The sequence below is a fragment of the Calidris pugnax genome, unplaced genomic scaffold (assembly GCF_001431845.1).
Source record: "Calidris pugnax isolate Ruff unplaced genomic scaffold, ASM143184v1 scaffold24, whole genome shotgun sequence".
NCBI classification, from domain to species: domain Eukaryota; kingdom Metazoa; phylum Chordata; class Aves; order Charadriiformes; family Scolopacidae; genus Calidris; species Calidris pugnax.
Window position 1 is genome coordinate 36,602,754 of NW_015090922.1, and position 20,706 is coordinate 36,623,459.

A 20,706-nucleotide genomic window follows, 5' to 3' on the forward strand; every position below is an offset into this window, starting at 1 on the left:
AGTTCGTGGGTGGGAGAGAACAGCTGGTTCAGGAACACCCTAGGCCATTGTAGAAAATTCTCTGACAAAAAAAGCAAGAGATGTGAAAGTACTTATTTTCTTAAGAGTTCTGAGATTGTGATTTCTGCTGGCTAAAGTGTTTTTTGACCAAAGTGTTTAAGGTACAAATTAGGTAGCTCACGTGATTTTTCTAGAAGAGTCTGGTATCAGCTGGAGCAAAAATTTGGCTTAAAATCACTTAATGATTTAGGTTACTTGTGCAATATGCCTCAGTTCGAATTCAGCTAAGCGCTTTTCCATATAAATTAGCACTGTGAAGCGTTATTACATATGGTAGATGCCTGTGCCCATCATTGAGAGTATTTCCATAGTGAAGTGCTGAATAATCAACGGTTTTGTTGAAAACCTAAAGCTAAACTTTCCCTTAAAGAATAGATAAGAAAAAGCACAGATTGTTCCTACAAGTGTCTCGAAAACATCCAGGCTTCTGCTGTGGCATATATGTAAAAAATCTCTTGAATTACTAGAGCCTCTTTTCTGATAAATACCATTATGTTATTTTCAAGAGAAATGAATTTCTGTTTCTCGTGTAGAGTACTAGGTGGCTTTTCTTTGCAAAACACCTCTTTAAGTTAAATTAAAACGAAGTTTCGTAGCAGTACTACTTGATAACGGAAACACAGCAAACTTTTTAGCTTGGAATGCTGTTACACTCTGTGATTCTAAATAGATTATTAAAATTCCCACTGATTCCTAGGAGACAGGTGGATCCTTTGCACAGTGTCGTGCTTTCCTTTCCCTACTCCTGCAGCTTCAGGAGGGAAGCATTTCTGAGAGTGTGCATATGGATGGGCTGTGTTAACGTGTAGAGAGCATCCGTGCCTCCCTGCTGGTTTCTATCTGACCTGAGCTCAGCCAGGACTCATTGTGTTGTGAGGTTAAATAGGCTCAAACTCTTCTCTGATACCACGCATGTGTCCTCACCCCTTTCCATGCACACGCCTTGTAAGAGCAAGTGAGGGTCTCGGAAAAACACTTCTGTTTGCCATTCTTCTGGGGTTAAATTTACAAAACTTGAGGTGTGGGTACTGGCCTGAAAAAGTATCTGAAGTTCTGGTTGAAAAAAAAAACCCTAAACATAAATCCGTAGGGATACAGTTTGACTGTCCAGCTCAGACTCAGTCATGCAAGATACTGAGCACATCCTGGGAGGAGCAGAATGCCACCGCTGTCGTTAAGGCAGTCTGCTCTGATATTAGCCAGAGCCCTGCTGGGTTTCGTTTGGAAACTTCAGCTATGGTTGCTGGAAGGGGGCTGAGGGTGTAGTAATTATGCTGCTGTCAAAATAGTTTGAAATATCTTGACACAAATGCAAGTTGAATCTAAGCGAACATCTCCATCTCAATGAATTTGCTGAGGTTTAAGCAGAAAGCAGTTAGGTTTGTTGTTGGCAACGGGGAGTGGAGTTCCTTTTGCTGTTGCTGTTAGTCCTTGACTGCAAGCAAATAGCACCCAAAAGGCAAGTTAACTGACACATTTGGCATTTCTTCCATTGTATTCAAAACTGCTGTGGGTATGAATATATATAATCAACCTGGAAGAAGTTTCATGATGGCTATCCATGTCACTGAAGTTTAATGCTGCCAGGGATTATATCCAGGATATTTGCAATGTATTATCGCCAATCCTCGTTAGATTATTTTTTTTAACTTCATGGATTCCTGTAAAAAGCCTGAAGTCAGGAGCGTGACATCGCTCCACCCAATTAAGGTGCAATAATCATATGGTCAGCACATTCAGAAGGTGTCTTGTGGAACATCTTAAAGCCTCAGTGTGAAATTTTGTGTCTGAGGGAAGGATTTTAATTTGAGCCGTAGTAGCTTTTAACTGCCTTACATTTAAGCTATTTGAAAGTCTGGCAAGCGTCTTTTCTTGTGATGTCTTTGTTACTGGAGTTATTTATCAATGTAAAGGCAGACTACTTTAAACTTTAATTTTTCTAAAATTCAATCATAAACGCAAAAAAAGGTCAGCCTCACACAAGCCCTCAACTGAATGGTTTAGCAGCAAAACCGTTGCTTCTAGGCAGGCATTGCAAAAATGTGATTAACTATGAAAATTCCTATAAATGCACCAGATAGAGTTTGTTACTCACAAACCAATTTCCTGCCTTTGTTGGAATAAAATAAAATAGTTCCACTTTGTATTCTGGTGCTTTTTGTATTGCTTGAGGTTACAAAATCTTCTTTCTCAAGTGATATCTCTTTAGATTTTGTTCAACACCTCTTCCACATGTGTTGTTAATTAAATATGCTAGACTACAAATGACTGGCGGGGTGTTCCCTGGAGTATTGCACACATCTCTGGCCATCTGTGATCAGCACTGAAGTAGCTGAACTGGTGGTACGATCCATCATCCATCGTCCTCTTCCTATTGAAAGAAGTCCAAGAGGTTGGCTTGTTTAAAATAGGCCATAGGGATCATAATTGCTTTCTCCAAGGCCATTCAAAACAAAAGGAGAGAGAAAGACGAAAGAGTTGTTTAAATAAATAGAAATGATGGCACAAGAAGGAAATGCCTGGTCTGAGCACAAAAAACTGATTTCTAGCAGCCTGAATGTGAAAGTCTGGATCTGCCTTCAAGTAGAAGCCATAAAGGCAGAGCAAGTATTCAGTTTGGCATGAATAACGAGATGTGGATACTTGTGGAGACTGAGATTGAACTTAGTGACATGATGCCAAAGTATATCCTAGAATGCTTTCAGATTCTTTTGAGGTTTTTTTAAGTGTCCAAAGTGCGTTACAATGTCAATGCTACAATTAAAAATACCTATGTTAGACAGGATAGGAGGTGAGAATAAATTAAAAAAGAAATACAATCAAAGGAGCAATGATGGGTCAGGAATTTTCTGCTACAATTCTTTGCTTCTTAGAGGAACCTTTCCCAGCTGCTTGCTACCTTGCCTTGTTCCCTCATTGTATAGGTTATCTTTATTGTGAATTGAAATGTATTTGCCTAGTGATCCCTGTTAACCCAGTGGAGCTTGCTTCCTTGTACATGCAGTGTACTTTAGCTCCTGATTCTTAAAACTACATGGCAGTAATTTTCTTCCCCCGCTTTTAGGCAAAAGTATAAACTGTGCAGCTCCTAAGTGATGGAGTAGCCAAAATATTAGGTGTAATCTTTGTACCTGTAGCTGAATAGCATATCCATCACCAGTGCCCTTTGCTTGCTTTAATGCTTTAGCAAGCCTGTTTAACAAGGATGAATCTAAATGACAGATTGAGATTTCTCACTCAGCAAGCAAGATGCTGGTTTCTCTTGGCTGATGTTTGTCCTTGTATTGTTTCCTTGTCTCTGCAGCTTCCTATTGTTGAAAAAATCAGGATCATTGCTCAGAAGGTGTATGGAGCTCAGGATATAGAGTTGTCTCCTGCTGCGCAGTCACAAGTTGATCGTTACACCCGGCAGGTAAGGACACCACTGAATTTTCGTGATCAGGTGATGAGAGTCTTAGGAAACCTCGGGGTGTAAAAGGTTCTCAGGTTGACCGGAGTGTTTAGTCAAGCCTCGCTGAAAGGCGTGAGCTTAGCCATGGTGCTAACCTGCGGAGGTCAATAAGGATTGCTTTAGATTAGATTAGATAGAACAGAATGGTTTTAACCTTGAAGGCTATCTCCCGTAAGATATGTGTGGTGTTTGGAATCATTCTGAGGTTGTTGGTGAAACTCCGTGCTTTCTATGCAGTGGTAGTTTTGGCTTGCTGCCGTAAATGTGACAACTGCACATCTGCAGAAGTAGCAGCCAGAGAACGTGCCTGATTTGAGCACATGAGTGCTCATTTGTGCCTGCAAAAAAGAGTTTGCAGCCACAAAAAGGCCTATGCACAGCTATACATTTTAACAACGCAGCTCCCAATACTTGTAAAATCTTTTGTTTTCCTGCTGTTCGTATTATTTTCAAGGGGTTCTAAATGCTACAAGGTAAAATAGATCACCATTCCTAAAGCATGCGGGAGTGGGCTTTGTTACACTTTGAAAACAGTTTTGAAAACATGCAGAGGCAAATGTATTTTATGTACTGGAACAGCTTCAGCATGTAAATACGGCTGGAGCCTTTATGTCAGAAAATAGAAACTATGGTCAATGGTCATGGAAAAATTCCTGAGTATACTTCAGCAGCCCGGTGAGACAGGCAGAAGTGTAGCCATCTCTATAGCACAAATCTCCTGAGAATTAATTTGATTTTCTAGATGGAAAAGAAGCTTACTTGGTATACTTGAAGCAAAATAATCCATGTCTTTGTCTTTTCCTGCTGTGATTCTCTAATCCATTTTTCAGGCTAAACATTAGTATTATTAGGAAATATTTTCACAATGTCATTAAAGGATTGTCGTCTGTGCTGGGCTGCAGAGGCAGTTCCCTGGAGTGCTGCCTCTCCTCCTGGCTTTGTGAATTGCATCCCTGTTTGTCAAGGAATTGAACAGAAGAGTGGAAGGTGCCTGACTCAAGGTTAATCAATAACCTGGAAGACAAATAGTGTGAGGGGAGCTGCTAAGGGCCTTTCGCTGATTTTCTCCCACTTTTTGAGTAACTACTGGACTGGGTGCCATCACCTCACACACTTTTTGTCTTGTTTAAAAATAAAGCAAAGCACCATGAGCCATTTTTTTTTACCCCCAAGAAGAAGATATTAGTACCCTTAGAGAGTTTTGGACTATGAATCCTGCTCTCAGATAAGTATCTAACTAGGTCATTAGAGCCCAGAGGGAAGTGCCATACAGGAGTTTTATTGAGGTGATGTAGGTTTCGTATTCTGTGTGGTACCCTCTCTGAAAGTAGCAAACTCTAGTCATTGTATAGGCAACTTTTGCACCTAAGCCTAGATTGAGAGCCCATTCTAGAAGCTGGGTATCACTACAGCCAAGTCTCTGGAGATACAGGCCTGAGCTGAGAGAGAAGAGCGTTTAAAATACAGTATTCTGTCCGTTTCTGAAATATTAGCTGTTAAAAAAATCAAGGTTAACTATTGCTATATGGATTTTAGGATTTCTAGAAGATACTGATAACAGAATGAAATTATATTCTGTTTTTACTGTAATCTTAAAAACATTTTTCTTCTATTTTGTTTCCCTTTTCTGTTAGGGATTTGGCAATCTTCCCATTTGTATGGCAAAAACTCACCTATCCCTCTCCCATCAGCCTGAGAGGAAGGGCGTTCCCACTGGTTTCATTTTGCCAATTAGTGATGTGCGAGCCAGTATTGGAGCTGGATTCATCTACCCTTTGGTAGGAACGGTGAGTGCAGAGTATTCAACTTGATCACTCCCCTTCCTTTGACCCAGCTTGACAGGGAAGTGCATTTCCTGTTTGCCTCTAAAAATAATCTGTAAAACCAGGTGAGTTCTTGGGTTTTTATAATTATTTTATCCTCACAGTTCTTGTAGCTCTATGTTGATGGGAAAAGAGTTAGGAAAATACAATATCATGTAAGAACTTTGACTACAGTGTCTGAGAGAATGACTCTTGCCATTGGTTCTGTTTCTGATGTATTTCAGTTCGTCTAGGATACTTAGGCACCCTAATGCTGCAGAAAAATGAATTTATGTGTCTGTTGCCTTTCCTCATTCAAATAGCAGCCTGTAAATAGCTGTAGTTACATGATTATACTCTGAATGTTAAATTGTTCTGTCATTACAAAGCATTCTGTAATATATTTAGATGAAAGGAATTGTGTTAGGAGAAAGTGTATGATTAAAATCATTGCTTTTCAGCTGATGAGCCTGACCTATTCCCAGTCCTTGTGAACATCTCTGCTGGTTGTGTAAAATTAAGTTATGGTGGGAAGGGTTAGATTTTTAACTGCAGAAGTAATAGTGCATTCTTTCTCCTTTTTAGAGATTTAAGCAATGAGGTGCTAAAAGGAGGCAATTGTCATCCTTTCTTCCTAACTGTCCTTATAAGTACAGATTTAGATTAGGAAGCTCCTGGTATTTTCTTCCCCAACATGCCTTATTAAAGTAGCTGATAAGCCAGTTAGCTCATGCCTTTTGCCAACCACGCACATCTTATTCCAAGCAGTAGCTGAACTGTGTCTGACATCCCGTAGCATGAATTATGACTTACAGGTAGCTGATTCATGGAATGGTGCTAGAGGAGGGATGCGAAAGCCATTGCATTTCCGGAAAGAGTACTCTCCCAATGTTATCTCATCTTCCCAGAGCACGGCCCGATTTCCTTGTGTAACGGTACACTTAGGAAAGGTTGAAAGTTTCTAATCTATTGTTTTGAATTCCCTCTGAAACAATCAAGTGTTTGAAACAAGGAAGGAAGTACTTTCTGACCAGGAGAGTTCCTGGAGTTCAGGAAACTGTGTCACTTTAACTCACTGGACTTGGGGATATGCTTTCCTTCTACATGGCCACATGATGTGCATCCACCAGAAGTGGAACACAGCTGTGTATTTAAATCGTGTAAGACCAGATTCCAGTTACTGGTGACAGAATAAAATTTGTCACAAGTTCTAGCTGGAAGTTACGTGTCATAAAGTTGTAAGAAGGACTGAATGTGAAGAATGGGCAGCAACTGCTTCAAATCCATGAGGGACCTATTCTGTAGGATGTCAGAGTGAAATGTTCTTGGGTTGAGCTTTCTGAATGAGTCACACTCTGCACGCTTCAACACAAACTAGCTGCAGTTCAGCCTCATAAATCCATAGGAACTGTCCATAGGAGCAGTATAGACCAAACAAGTTCAAGGATTACCTCTGTTTTTCAGTTTCTGCCTAAAACAAGAAATATGATTCTTATGAAGGACATGTTATACATGAGATTTCTTACCGGGTGAGATTGTAAAATTACATCCAACTTAGTTACCCTGACTTTGGTGAGAGGTAGTATAGCCATAGAACTTTTCCCATATCAGAACTGGGTAGGCAGTATACTCTTACTGTTATGTATTCCAAGAGAGTTTGTAGGCCAAGGTACTATATAAACATAGATCCCCAAGAGCTAAAAATCTAAATCGTTGGCTGTTTGGAAAATACTGCTAATGCTCGGGAATGTGGGACAGAACACTCCTTGGAACTATCATAATTGCTACAAATCAAAATGAATATGAATATGAATGTATTCCTCACATCCTTACCATACAATTCTTTCTCTAGAATTAAATTTATGGGAAGAGGTCCACTTTACTGTCTTTCAGAATTAGAGACCTGTGATCATCAGGAAAAAAATTCTCATCATAAGTTGTACCACTATTTTTGAGATCACTTTTCTGCTTTGCCACCTTCAGATTTTTAGTGTGCATTGCAGTCAGCAATTGAGTCTTAGGGCTGGAAGTGCTTTTTAAGTTGTGCAAGAAGGAATATATCAGATATCAGGTTCCAAAACTGGGAGTCTTCCTTTGACAATTGTTTCACAAATAAAGCTATCTGAAAATGTCTACAAGAACAAAGCAAGTATAAAAGGGCACGTCCTGAAGGCTTAAAGTGGCTGGAGGTCAGATGCTGTGAGCAGAGGGATTACAGAGATCCTGGTGACAGCATATGGTGAAAGCATCCAGTCATGACAGTGGATTAGATTTCTTTATATAGGAAAAAACGAAGGAGCAGCATATATTTTTTCCCTTTCATTACTTGCTGGCTAATTGTATTAATGGAAGAGGATCCTTAATACTTAAGCTGCTTAGAGCCTTCTTAGAGCTAAGACCTTTCTGATGGCAGAATAAATGCTATTAGACAACACGTTCATTCAAGTTGTAGTGGTAATTCTGATGCTAATTAAATGTCAAACTCGATTCTCAAAGCATATTTTTTACTGAACGAGCTCTTCTCACTCTAACCTGTCAGAACTTATCAGTGGTAAAGCAGGTTGTTAGAATTTTGTTCCAATTTAACTGGGAAGAGCATCACAAATGAAAGAGATTAAGTACTGCTGAAAGGTAATAAACTATCTGTAGTAACTAACAGTTGTAGCTTAACCTTGTCGTTAGCACATGAAAATTAACGAAATTCATATTTACACCAGCCCTGGTAGGCAATCATTATTTTTCTAAAACTAAATATTTAACGTGTTGTCTTCATATTCTCTAAGCAATATTTGTTTTGTATTATGGTTGGCTCTGGTTCCCTTAAAGCGTGGAAGTCTTTCCAGGAAAAATGAGCTGGGCCTTATCGGAGGAAATCAGCAGTGAAACAAGAGGTGCATTTAATTAACACTGGCACAGCTTTTATCCAAGTTCTCTGCGACCATGACCCACAGGGCTACATCACTCACACAGGTGGATTGTTGACATCATTGCTTGGCTCAACAGAGTGATGGCAGGAAAGCTGCTGGAGTATATGTAGGAAACCAGTGAGGTCATTCACTAGCAATGCTTGGGTGGAGAATTATTAGATTTTTGTAGTATGTGTGTTTCTCTCCACCCCCACCCAGATAGCCATTACAATTTGGTCCTTTCTCACATTCAGCCACGTTTCCATTGTTCTTTCTCTTTCATGTGATGTGCAAAGAATGCAGGCTGGTCGTAGAATTAAAACCTATTGTCTTTTGCCTTTGTGAAACGAGGCTACCAAATGACTGGTGCAAGTAATATAGCTGTGTTTGAATCACAGGGAGATTTTTAAATATGTACTACCTTTTTCCAGCCATGCACTTTTGTTCTAATGGGTTAAAATTACGGGCAAGGTCCCTTGGAAAATATATGGAGCCTTTGGAGCCACGCCAGCTCCCAAATTCTCACAACGAACTGACATCCCTCAGATATCGACATATTTGAAGAAAGGTCGGTCTATTACAGCAATATTCTTTTCTTCCCCCTAGAGAAAGCAGTTCAAGTCTCTGGAACTACTTCTGAATCTATATTCTCTGGGAAGGAACTCTTGGGGCGACCCATTGTGGTTTGAAACAAGTTTATGGGAGCAATAAAGCCCTAATTCATTTGTAGGTGAGAGCCAGGACTGTCCTGCTAAAATATTACCCAAGTATTGTAAGGGAGAAAAGACCCTGAAAGTAAATATTTTAATGAATACTTTTAGAAGGAAGATATTGTTCCCTGCTGAATTTCTTCCTTCATAGTGATTAAGAGCATAACAAGTTTTGAGGTTGTCCTTTGAACATAAGCTGGAGTCCAGGCCCACCTGTGATTTTGTAGTTTCCCAGTGGTGTATGAGGTCCAGGTTGTCTCCGAAGTATCATTTTGTCACTTCTCTCAAGCTCTCTTATGGGATAGCTGAATAATTATTGGTGAATTGCCCAACTTGTCCTGACGATCTGTGTAACATAGGGTGATTATTCAAAAACAGGAATGATGACGAGATTTATATCTGTCTTGTAAAGCATTTAGCTTACAATGCAGTTTTATATGGTTTACAAAGGAGTAGTTCAATGCTAAGGACCTCTCTCAGTCCAAAATACGTCCCTGGTGATGTGGCATTTGGCACCTGCCTTTGGTGTTGTATAGTTGCTGTGTTGTAGCAATGCTCAGAGGTCCCCAAACAGATGGCTGTAGAAAATACTAGGTGCTCATAGACTCCACAGGCTGGTTTGGGGATAACTGCAGTAAGTGTGGAAAAAGTAACAGAAAAGGAAAGCTATGAAGTTAAACTCACGTGGGAGATGTAGGTTAGCAGTTGTGTAGTTCTGAATTGAAAAATGCTAACAGGAAAAGAAAAGCCCACGCACTCCTCTGGTAGACGATGTGCCTTTGCATTTATTGCCGTAGGTGTGATCCCTCTTGGGAAAGGCAGAGAAGGCTTTTTTGAATTACACAGGGCACCTCGTTCCTGCACAGTGACCAGGTGTGCACACGCGGAAACGTTGAATAACTTGGTGGAAGGCTGATGAATTACTCAGGTAGGGTTGTCGGGGCAGGGGGTGAGCACGTAAGTAAGATCAATGGCTGGAAGTGAAGGTGAGGACAGTCACCTTTAGTTCATTGCGTTTCAAAAGCTAGAGGTTGAGAAATGGTTAGTGTAATAACAGCAAATCCACCTGTGTTCCTTGGTGGATTGCATGATGTGGTTGTGGCGGTATTGGGTTAGCCAGAGAGGGTCTCTGTAGATGAGGCAAAAATAGGCACAAGTAAATGATTTAGCTGATGGGATGAGGAAAAAGTAGATTATCCTGAAAAGGGGTACGTCGTAGCCTTTAGAAATGTCCCAGGTGTGTAGACTATGAGGCAATTAAGATTTGAGGACGATTATGACCATTTGTGGTGAGAAGATGGTAACAGAAGATTGAGGGGAGTATTGGAAAGATGGGGTTGGCTGGAAAGGAAAAGAAGTTAAATCGAGACTTATACCAGCGGGAAGAGGAGGTACCTGTGAAATGATGAGACACACCTAAGATGTACATGGAGAACTGGAAGAGGGCACTGAAGTAAAAGCCACGAGTGTAAAAGAGATTTGAACGTGTTCCAAAAGCGTTAGTTGAAACAATGACATGATCTAATATCTGGCCAGGAAGAAGTCATGGGAGTAATTGATGAATGTAGTTACAGGAGAGCAGAACATGCCTTGCTGATGACTAAGGATTTTTTTTTTTTAAATTGGAGAGAAAGAGAGTAGAGTTTAGCTGGCTTGAAAAAATTATTATTGTCTCTTTAAGTTTTGAAAGTACATAGAAAAGAACGTATTTAAATGATAGTTCAGAAATTTCCGTATGCTCTGAGCATTTGCTGTGTACTTCAACTGTTTTAAACTGATGTGGATAAGCCAGTGCTTGTTGGAAATATAGAGTAAATATACTTTGCTTCAGGTCATCGCATCTCCCTGCCATAGCTGTGACACAGACATATGGTAAATTACCCTCTTACATCCTCAAAAAAAAAAAGAAGAAAAAAACCCAAACAGCCTCTCTTTCTCCTCAGGCATTTAGAAATATCTTGACAGATAATGGAGGCAAAGCACTTAGATTCTATGTAGTTCATGCTGTGTCTCTTGACTGCTCTGTTTGTTTGCTAGTAAGCGTTATGTAGCTTACATTATAATATTATACGATGTATTGCCTTTTCTGAATGAAAAAACAGGTCCTGTTGCTGGCTGTATCAGCAAAATTAATTTGCAGTTTATTTACAGCTTCCTTCAACCTAGCCTTACATTCCTCAAGGGCCAGCACTTGTAGTTAGCAAAACTAAAGAAATGATTTTGCTTTGTTTTGAAAAAAGAAGTTGTGTAGGCATGTGTGTTATTTCAGCAAACTGAATAGTTGGAGGAGGACTTGTTGTTTTGGGACAGGATGAAACCATTATACAACCTATCACAGAAGAAAATAGACCCTGTGGTTTGGTAAACTATTTAATGTTTAGATTAGATGAGATTTTTCTCAATACAACCTCCATTAAAATCAATTTCAGTACGACTATTCTAGACATTAGTTCTTTGTATTCAGTGTCCATATTATACATTTTCCCATCTTACCATATTTAAAGCCTTGTCAGAGAAGAATTTTTTTAATGCAAATGTTTACACTTGGCTCTAAACATTTGAAAATGACCTTTTTAATGACAAAAATTAACCTAGTGTACTACCTGTATCAATCAGGTTTTCTTGGTTTTCTTTTCCAAAGATCCTTTTATTACATTAATCCATAGAAGTATAATGTTATGTTCAAGCTCTTAGACTTCAGAAGTGAACGTGTGCCACTGTTGACTTAAAATAGCTTCTCTGAACAGGACGCTTAAAACAGGCGCTTTTTTACAACTACAGAAAGTGACTTTCATGTTTCACTTTTGTCATTTTGATAGCCTGAAAACGCATCTTGATAGCCTCCCGTCCCTTGTAGTGGGAATTTGATCTTGCCACCCACCTTTGCTTTGCACATCCAGGGGCAGAGGACACGGTCAGCCGTGCCGTCTCCGTGGAAGGTATGGTAGGTCAGAGCTGCTGCAGAAGAATTTCTTCAACTGGTGGGCCTGGATCCCAAGCGCTTTAGCACGTGTTTTCAGTTAAAGATTACCTGATTTGACAGATCAGCTCAGGCAGTATGGATTCATTGATCAAGGGTAGTGCCTGGCTAGCGCGGACAAGTTTAAGCAATGATGTTGGAACAAGGATAACTCGTTATGCTTTGAAACAGTTTTCTTCAGCGTGGTTGTTCAGACCTGTGAAGTTGTGTGTAATGAACTCAGTGCAGCTGTCTTAGGGTTGCCCGTGCCATTAGTGCAGGCAAATAAAATGAGAATCACCTGTAGGGTGCTTGTAGCCAAAGGGGGCACCTCTGTGAAAGTGCAGTTTGCTCGAGGCCTTCAGAGAGTCTGGGAGTCATTAAGATCCTTGCTGTCTGTCCCAGTAAGACCTAACTATGAGCACAGTTATGCTTTCTAGGCAGTACGGATTCATTGATCAAGGGTAGTGCCTGGCTAGCGCGGACAAGTTTAAGCAATGATGTTGGAACAAGGATAACTCGTTATGCTTTGAAACAGTTTTCTTCAGCGTGGTTGTTCAGACCTGTGAAGTTGTGTGTAATGAACTCAGTGCAGCTGTCTTAGGGTTGCCCGTGCCATTAGTGCAGGCAAATAAAATGAGAATCACCTGTAGGGTGCTTGTAGCCAAAGGGGGCACCTCTGTGAAAGTGCAGTTTGCTCGAGGCCTTCAGAGAGTCTGGGAGTCATTAAGATCCTTGCTGTCTGTCCCAGTAAGACCTAACTATGAGCACAGTTATGCTTTCTATCTGTTTTTCCCTTGTCTCTGATGCACAGACTGCGATCCTGGGCGAGAATCAATATAATGATCTCCATATGGAGATAAGGGCTCTTTGAATGATACACATTACTCTATTTGCATGGGGCTTGCTATAAAGAAAGACATACCAGTTAAAAGTGGGAAGTCCAGCTTGGAGAGAAGCCAGCAGCAATTTTGGACTACTGCCCTTAGATTTTTACACATGACTTCAGACACGAAATGGGGACCTTGCAGTGGAACCATAGGCACGTGCGAGGTTAGCGTGCCTGTTGGGTACTTGTGCCAGTTCAGAGCGAGTAAAGGGGTTTGATTAAGAGCTCATTCAGTTAATCAGCCCCGTGTGTCTGCACTTTGATCAAATGCAAAGAGCTCAAAAATCGGTGTTTGGAAGGTCTTGACACATGAGTGTTAAGGGTTTGTACAGAAGATGGACAGACCTGAGCGTCAGAGAGGGCAGCCAGGTACCTACTTCTCCCATTCGTGATACCTTGGATCCCTTGCTGCATGAGGAGGCTGGTGCTGCCCGACCTGGGGGTCACTGGGTCTGATGGCTTTGGGGAGGGGTGGGGGTATCGCTGCTGCCTGCCCTGGTTCATCCTGGGAGCAGCAGCCATGCTCTGTCACATCCAGCTTTCCGCTGTTCCTCCCTACGGGGACGAAATGAAACGGTGTTTCATGCTCCCTATTTTCATTTGTTCAGCCTGATCAGCTTCTTCCGTTGAAGAAATCACAGTTTCTGAGAAGGTGCCTCATGGTTCAGATTGGAAATTTAGAGATTCAGCCATTTCCAAGCAATAGTTACCTTGCAAAACTCCAGTCTGCATGCAATTTTTTTGAGAGGCTATCTTATGCTCACTTAAGGAAAAAAAACATTGGCCCTTCAACATTCTTCCAGATAAGTTTTTCAAATGCTAATGTGCAGATTTTAGAAGTATTGATTCGTTGGTAAGCAGCAAAAAATCTTTACGGTTCTGGTCAAATAACTAAAATTCTTCCCGACTGTGCCGTAAGACAAACTATCTAGCAGATGTAGATAGCTATATATTTGAGTTTGGCAACTTACTGTTATTGCAACTCTAAAAGTGATTTAAGGCTAATAGCAGGAACCTAGCTGGAGGCTGCAAGTCTGTGACTGAACGGTTTTATTGAGTTCCGGATAAATAAGGTGAAGGATGTTTTGAACTTTATTAAAGTCCCCAGCAACTTGCTTGCCTTCATTAAATTGTGAAATATAGGATGAGTGGTGCACTAATTAACATTAGAGAGGAATGAATATTTGTGCCTATTGGTCAAGGGATTATCCTTGTTAAAACAGGAAATGGATTCTGATTTCCTGTTTTAAAGTATTTTCTTCATAAACTTTGCTTGAAAATGTGAGGTTAAAAATAGGTTATACTTTTACATAGTAAAGTACGTCTATTAGTTTTAAAATAGCTTATATAGGGAAGGAAGGGCATTTTCCAAATTGTTTTATACTGAAATACATCCTGTACATAAAATAGCATTTATCAAGAAATTAGAAACTGAGCTCCTCTAATTTATTACATTGTGATACAGGCTTTATAGAAATTATTACACTCAACATTTGCATAATAGCACTTTGTATTAGTAGTTTGCAAGACAAGCAAAATTTTAACTCAGTTTTTAAAACGAGGAATCCAGAGATGCAAACAGTAAGGTCCCCTGACAAATCGGGGGCAGGTCCACCAATAAAATTCACGATTTCCTGGCCTGCAAAATCATGAAAAGTTGATGTCTAAGAGTGTGAGGAATCGGATGGGGGTATTTCCATCACAGTAGACTGACCTACTTTCTGTGGACAACACTAAAAGAAACTTAAGCTGCTACTCTTCCCCTCCACCACCCACCCACCTACCCACCCACTCAAAAATCCTGAAGTATTTCCTGAGATAATTCCTCATGTGTCCTTATTTAAAAAAAAAAAAAAAAACAAAAAAGAGGGGGAAAATGGTGGCATATACTATATTTCAGTGTTGTGGTAATGGGTTTATTTTGAAAAGCCTAAACTTTCTTCACTTCTGAAACTGTGAAACGCCATGACTGGAGCATAACCTTTTGACAGTAACTGAGGAGAGGGCTGCATAAAACCACCTTGGTAGCCTATAGATCAAGAGACATCTCCCAGGCAGAAAAGTCCATTAAAAGAAGTATTCTCAGCGTGGTACAAGTGACCCACAGGCTGCTACAGATGCAGTGTTTTTGGTACTCAGAAATAACTCTTGATGCTGACCTGTGACCATTATCTGTCTTCCCATCTGCTCTTCCTGCATACTGGTGAACATCACTTGTCAAAAGATGATTTTGCTCTGTTTTTCTCTTAATAGAAGGAAAGAAAGAATAAGGCGTGTACTCTCATGCGCTTGAAGAAATTCTGTTTCTCAGCAGAAATAATGTTGCAGTAGTTGACAGTATTTCCTGTGTCTGGGACTAAAACCCAGCACCATTCTGTCAGCTGGTCCAGAATGGTGACTGCCTCTCTCACACCTTTTTTCCATGGTGGATATGTCTGCCAGCTCCACCCATCTTTTCTCCCTACTGTTTTCTTCTCATATTTTGGGGAATAAGAGTATATTTAGTTTTACACCAAGGTTAAGCCTCTCCAGTTCGAAGCCTGTTCCACACAGCTGTGGGAAAATTCTGTTTAATGCTTCCTTCTCTTTTACAATGTAAAAGCCAAGAACATTATTTCTTGGCCTGGAGCTGGACTCCTAAAACCAGAGCTTTCCATAGGCCTGTGGAGAAGAAATACGATCAGGTCTGAGCTAACAGTTGGACAGGTAAGGCAAGAAATAACTTTATTTCTCCTCACCATTTCGCAACTGCAATTACATATAAAACTGTATCAGTATGAGATGTGTTACCAACACCAGTCAAAATTCTTGAGTGCTAACTGTGATGCAGCAGCTGCATCATGGCATATTTTTGTCATACAGGGAAATTATGTCAACGTTATTTAGCTCCCAGAACTCACCAGCAGCCGCAACCACCTCAGCATGGAAAGGCTTGGGCTGACGTGGAGTCCAAGCCACCATCTGCCTGTTTTTCCTGCTGGGCACTGGGGCAGGTTGGGGCAGCCACAAGGAACCTGCATGAGATGCGGCACGAGGTGTGCGGGTGTTTGCTTTTATAGCAAAGTTTGGCTCATCTGAAGCACTTTAAACCCTTAGCTCTGTAACCATGTGGTGGGTGATAGCACCGCGTGAGCTCTGCCAGCGCTCGGTGCTCTACAGGGTAGTGCCTGGCAGCTGGACGTTCGCCTTTTGCTTGAAGTCATACAAAAATGCCTAATGTAAGTGGAACATCCTCTTCAACCAGATTCACGTTTTTAATAATGTTTTTTTAATAACATGTCGAAGTTTGGAGCTAGTTGTAGGTTAAACAGTTTCTCTCCAGGGACTGGGAATTTTCTGAAGATAAAACCCTGTAATTGCATGATATTTTAGGCTGGAGTGCCTGACCACAGCATCTTTCTTTAATAACCGTGTTTCTTTAGGCAACATAAGGAGCTGGGTTTTGAACTTAATAAGAAAAGCTAGTTACATGAAGAACTGCAGAATGAGCCGTTCAATCATATATAGGAATGTTAGAATTGGAGAGAAAATATTTTTAAAATGTTAAAGAGCTACACGTGTTGTCCTACTTAAAGCTTAGCAATGCTCTGAAGACTTTTGAGTCTAAACTTAACCTCAGAGTATATGCTTTCTTGAAAATTAGTGAGAATTAGTTAATCAGGTCATGGTTTCCTTTTCTGCACTGCTGCCCTAAATTCATGAGAGGCTATTTTTTATCTCACTTTTACAGGCTTTTAGTTAACTTTTTTCAGTTGGAGACCATGTGTTTGTATCAGCAATTTTAAAAAGATGGTTGGGTCCAAATTAACTGGTTCGACAAATATACAAAATAGCATAAAGATACTCTGTTTTAATCATCATTTAGCAACCAACGCATCAATTATTAAATCTATGCAGGCTTGTGATAATCACAGAAATATCATTTTTAACCCTTGCAATAATCAGAAGGATCTTTTTTCTGATTCTTCTTAAATTCTGGTTTTATAACGAAAAGGAGCACTGAGTGTGTGTTGATGAGAAAGCTGCACTGATGCGTGTGAAGGGAATGTGTCTTACAACAACCCTTACAAAGGTGGCAAATCTTTTTTTAGGCAGTAAGCCACCTAGCAGGCTCACACCCTGCAATATTGAATATTGGGTGTGTGTTTGAGATGATAGCCTTCTGCTTTCAGTGTTGCAATCAGATCAGCATACTGTGAATGAAGGCAGCAGAGGAATGTGGATAATGTGTTTGCCTTTTAGTAAATCATCAGTAAACTCTAATGCTGAGACAATCTGGTTTTGTTACTGGCTCACTTAATAAAACCAATCACTAGACTGGGGCCAGAAGAACGGTGACAGTTTGTCACCTATAGAAACCTGTTGTACTGTTTCTAGTCTTATTTTAAGCCTCTCTTAGATAAGTGAAAATAAATCTCCTGACCTCATTTTACTCTTCATTTATCTTTTCCACCAAACCGCATGAAATTCAACACCACTTAAAGTTCCTGCTTGGCTCCTTGTTCTCAGTCTGCTGTCAGGAGCGAGGGTGCTGCTGGAAGGAGTGTCCTGGGGGACACCACTGAGGCCGTTGTACTCAAGCTGTAACCTGAAGGGTGCTTCTCAGAAGTGCGGTGTTGAATCTCAGTGGTGTTAATTGAGGAGAATTTTTAAGGAATGCCCATCACATGGTGTAAGAAAATCTTATTCTTTTTTCTTGTAGGCAGTACTATCCTATACATATCACAATGCTGCAAATGCACTCCTAGATGTGCTAAAAAAGTGGTAACATCACATAGGTGATACGACTGAGTTGGTTTTCCCCAGTTCCATTTGCAACACTTGCCTCTTGCTGCACAGAAGTTACTGCATTTGCACTACTACTGTCAAAAACTGACAATGCTCAGAAATGAAGTGTTAATCTGGGAGTTTGTCAAGAAAGCTGCACACCAAAGTCTGTGACTTTCACAAAATAAGCCAAAATACAGGTGTCTGCAGTTATTATGCTGGGGAAAAAAAAACCAAAAACCCACTGGTGGAGTTGGGTGTCTTGCATGCGGTACCGTTCACGTTGCAAGTTTATGAATGTCCTCTTTGCCTGGTCCCTTTCTGTGTGTTTATGTTAAAAGAGGAGTTTTTGTACATGTTTGACTCAATTCATAGTGTTCTTGCTGGAGGTGGAGCGCAATGAATGGAGCAGTCACCATTTGATGTAAGAAGAATTTCCTCATAAGTACAGAGAAATGTAAATTGTGAGAATGAATTCATTGATAGGATGCTTTTAGCTTGATCATCAGGTGTTCATGGAAAATTTCACTATAACTGAACAAGAGAGATTTCTGCTGACTGTTGAGGGTATTAAGAATGATCGTTGTATTGTTTATCCCCATTTTGTTTGGATTATGAACTGCATTGGAAACACATGCATTTATTTACCCATGACATCAAACCATGCATTGTTTGTGTTGGTTGTGTTCAGTTTTATTACACTTTATTGCAACAAATTGATGTAATTGCATAGATGACCATCAGTCCTTCGTGATAAGAGTAAAAAGCCCAACCTCTGTCCTCCTTTTTTTCCCCCTCTTTTTTTTTCCACTCCTTTCCCACCCCCTTTTTCTCCTTGGAGCTGTTTTGGCAGCTGGAGGCAGTTTTTATTTTGATACATTTGACATAAAGGATGGAATGTGTCCAGTTTGGGAAGCAGAACTGATGGAGGGAAAAAAAAAAAAATCCATCATTGTATTATAGAAATCAAGAGTGTGCTTTCTGGTCCATCAAGTAGAAACAGTTTTTGGTTTCAGCTCAGGATATACATGAGAATAAATTACAGTTTAAGGGCTTTTTTTTTATTTAAAGGGAGAGAATGTAGCTATGTTGTTGGCACCATAAAACTTAACATTTTATGGAAACAAAATGGAAAACCAGATTATGGCATATATTAAAAATAGAGTGTGGAACTTACAACTTTGGGGATCCAGCCAAGAGGAAGTTGTATATTAAAAAAAACAATAACCACATATATGGTCTTATGGGAATCACTCCGGGACGGAAAGGCATATGCATCCAAACGCAGGGGTTTTCTGTGTGGTCGAAATTTCAAGATGAGCATGCCAATGAGTTGTCCTGAGTTCATTCAAAGTATGTAGGTGTTTCCATGTACCTGCAGCGCCTGTGCAGGAGTATGCGTGCCCCCAAGGCGTGTGTGTGGTTACCTCCTTTCTTGTGCCCCTGCAGCTATAAAGGGGAGACTTGCTGGCCCCATCACTGTGTCACTCAAACCCATTTTTTACTTCCTGACTATGAAGTGTTACATCCTTTTGCATGAGGGTCACCCTGTTTTGTTCTTCCAGGCTTGCCAAAAAGGACAAAGGGTGGGGAGGGATGTCGGTTAAAGGGCTTCTGGCTTCTCCCGAGCGGGGAGCGAGCCAGGGAATGTACTGAATGAAAGGTGTGTTCTTAATGCTTCTCACATCCTACATCCAACCCCAGAAAGCACAGAACTCTTCCTGATCTTCAGCTCTCTGCCCTAGCTCTCCTTCCCATCTTGTGTTACTGTTTATGGGCTGGGGTTGCTGACTCGGTATTAACTTCAGGCGTAATCTCTAGAAACCATGGCAGTCTGCAGGATAGGACTACTGCCAAATCCCTGGAAAACCTAACTTAGCCCTTGCCACAGAATGATCTTCCACTTGTTAATTTAATTTATATATATATAAAATATAAAATGTACTTTTCCTTCCATAAATTTTATTCTGTACCTTTGTGAAAAATATCAAGGAGGGAATTTCATGTGGACCCTCAAGGAATTTATTATGGATAAATTCAGAGAAAAAGTTGAGAGAAGAAGGGTGAACTTGGAGAAAAAGTGGACAAGTGCATAAAGTACGTTCACGGTAATTGTGGGATGAATGTCTTCATTCAGACCTTCACCTAAAACCATTTTAACTGAAGTGCAAAGATCTCTGTTGTATGGGCCAATGCTGTGAGCGACCTGCTGGTTGTGTTGCACTAGCATGTCACTTTACACGAGGTAAAATTACCTACAGGATCATATCAAGCTGAAATTGGAATGCTCATTTGTAAAGCAAGGAGAAACCACCAGGCATTGAGACAGAGACAGTCTAGGTCTGTTCTCACTTGGTGGTGTGATTAGGTCTGCTTTTCTCAATGGACGAGTCGATGTGTTCAGCACTAATGCAAGATGTGGGAAGCCTTGCCAGGTACTTCGTATTGGCTTTGTTCCATGTATTAATTAAGTCTGATGCAACTTCTTGCCATGAGAATTTCAGGAGATAAATCTACTGAGGAAGGATTAAAAACAGGTCATATTGGAGGGTAGTTTTCTTACAAATGATGAACACAATTGCAGGAGCTGTTATAATGCAACAGAAAAACAACAAAAATCAAAGGGTTGTTGTAGTTTTGTGGAAAACAAGTCAAGATCTGATTGACTTTTTGGGTGTTTAAAGATAAAATGGAGAGGAATGTAATTCTTTAATATGAATGTGTATTTGCCTCATACTTTTCTGTTTCATTTATCTCATGATGTATTTGAGTCCAAGTGTAGTAGTGCTAGATTTGTAGAGGAAAACAGCTGCTGAAATTGTTCTTAAAATCTGTAGAAATAATGGAAAAAAATAATTTCCTAAAAAGGCTAAAAAGGAAAATTGGGTGTAAATATTTCTACCTTATGACTACCTCTGAAGAGCATTTAGTAGCTCTCTAACATTTATGTGGAATAAAAGATTAATTATATTTTAAATTATCTGGCTTTGGATGCAATGGCATTTTGATTCCTAATTACAAAGAGAATGTTTTTTAAGGTGCATGTGATAAATTCTTAATAAGTAGTTCCTTACTGCTGTTTTAAATGTGTATTTCTCAGAAAACTTCAACATCTTAGTATTTGTTATATTGCTAAATGCCAGATTCTGTACCTAGGATGGA

At 40.1% G+C, this 20,706-nt stretch overlaps 1 protein-coding gene across 1 annotated transcript in view; it reads left to right on the forward strand.

Annotated features, from left to right (window-relative positions):
- Window positions 1-20,706, forward strand: part of MTHFD1L (methylenetetrahydrofolate dehydrogenase (NADP+ dependent) 1-like) — a 155,319-nt gene that overhangs the window by 100,743 nt on the left and 33,870 nt on the right. The window contains exons 25-26 of the mRNA XM_014950508.1: window positions 3,365-3,472; window positions 5,146-5,298. Coding sequence (XP_014805994.1) covers window positions 3,365-3,472; window positions 5,146-5,298 — 261 coding nt within the window. The remainder of the gene's footprint in view (window positions 1-3,364; window positions 3,473-5,145; window positions 5,299-20,706) is intronic.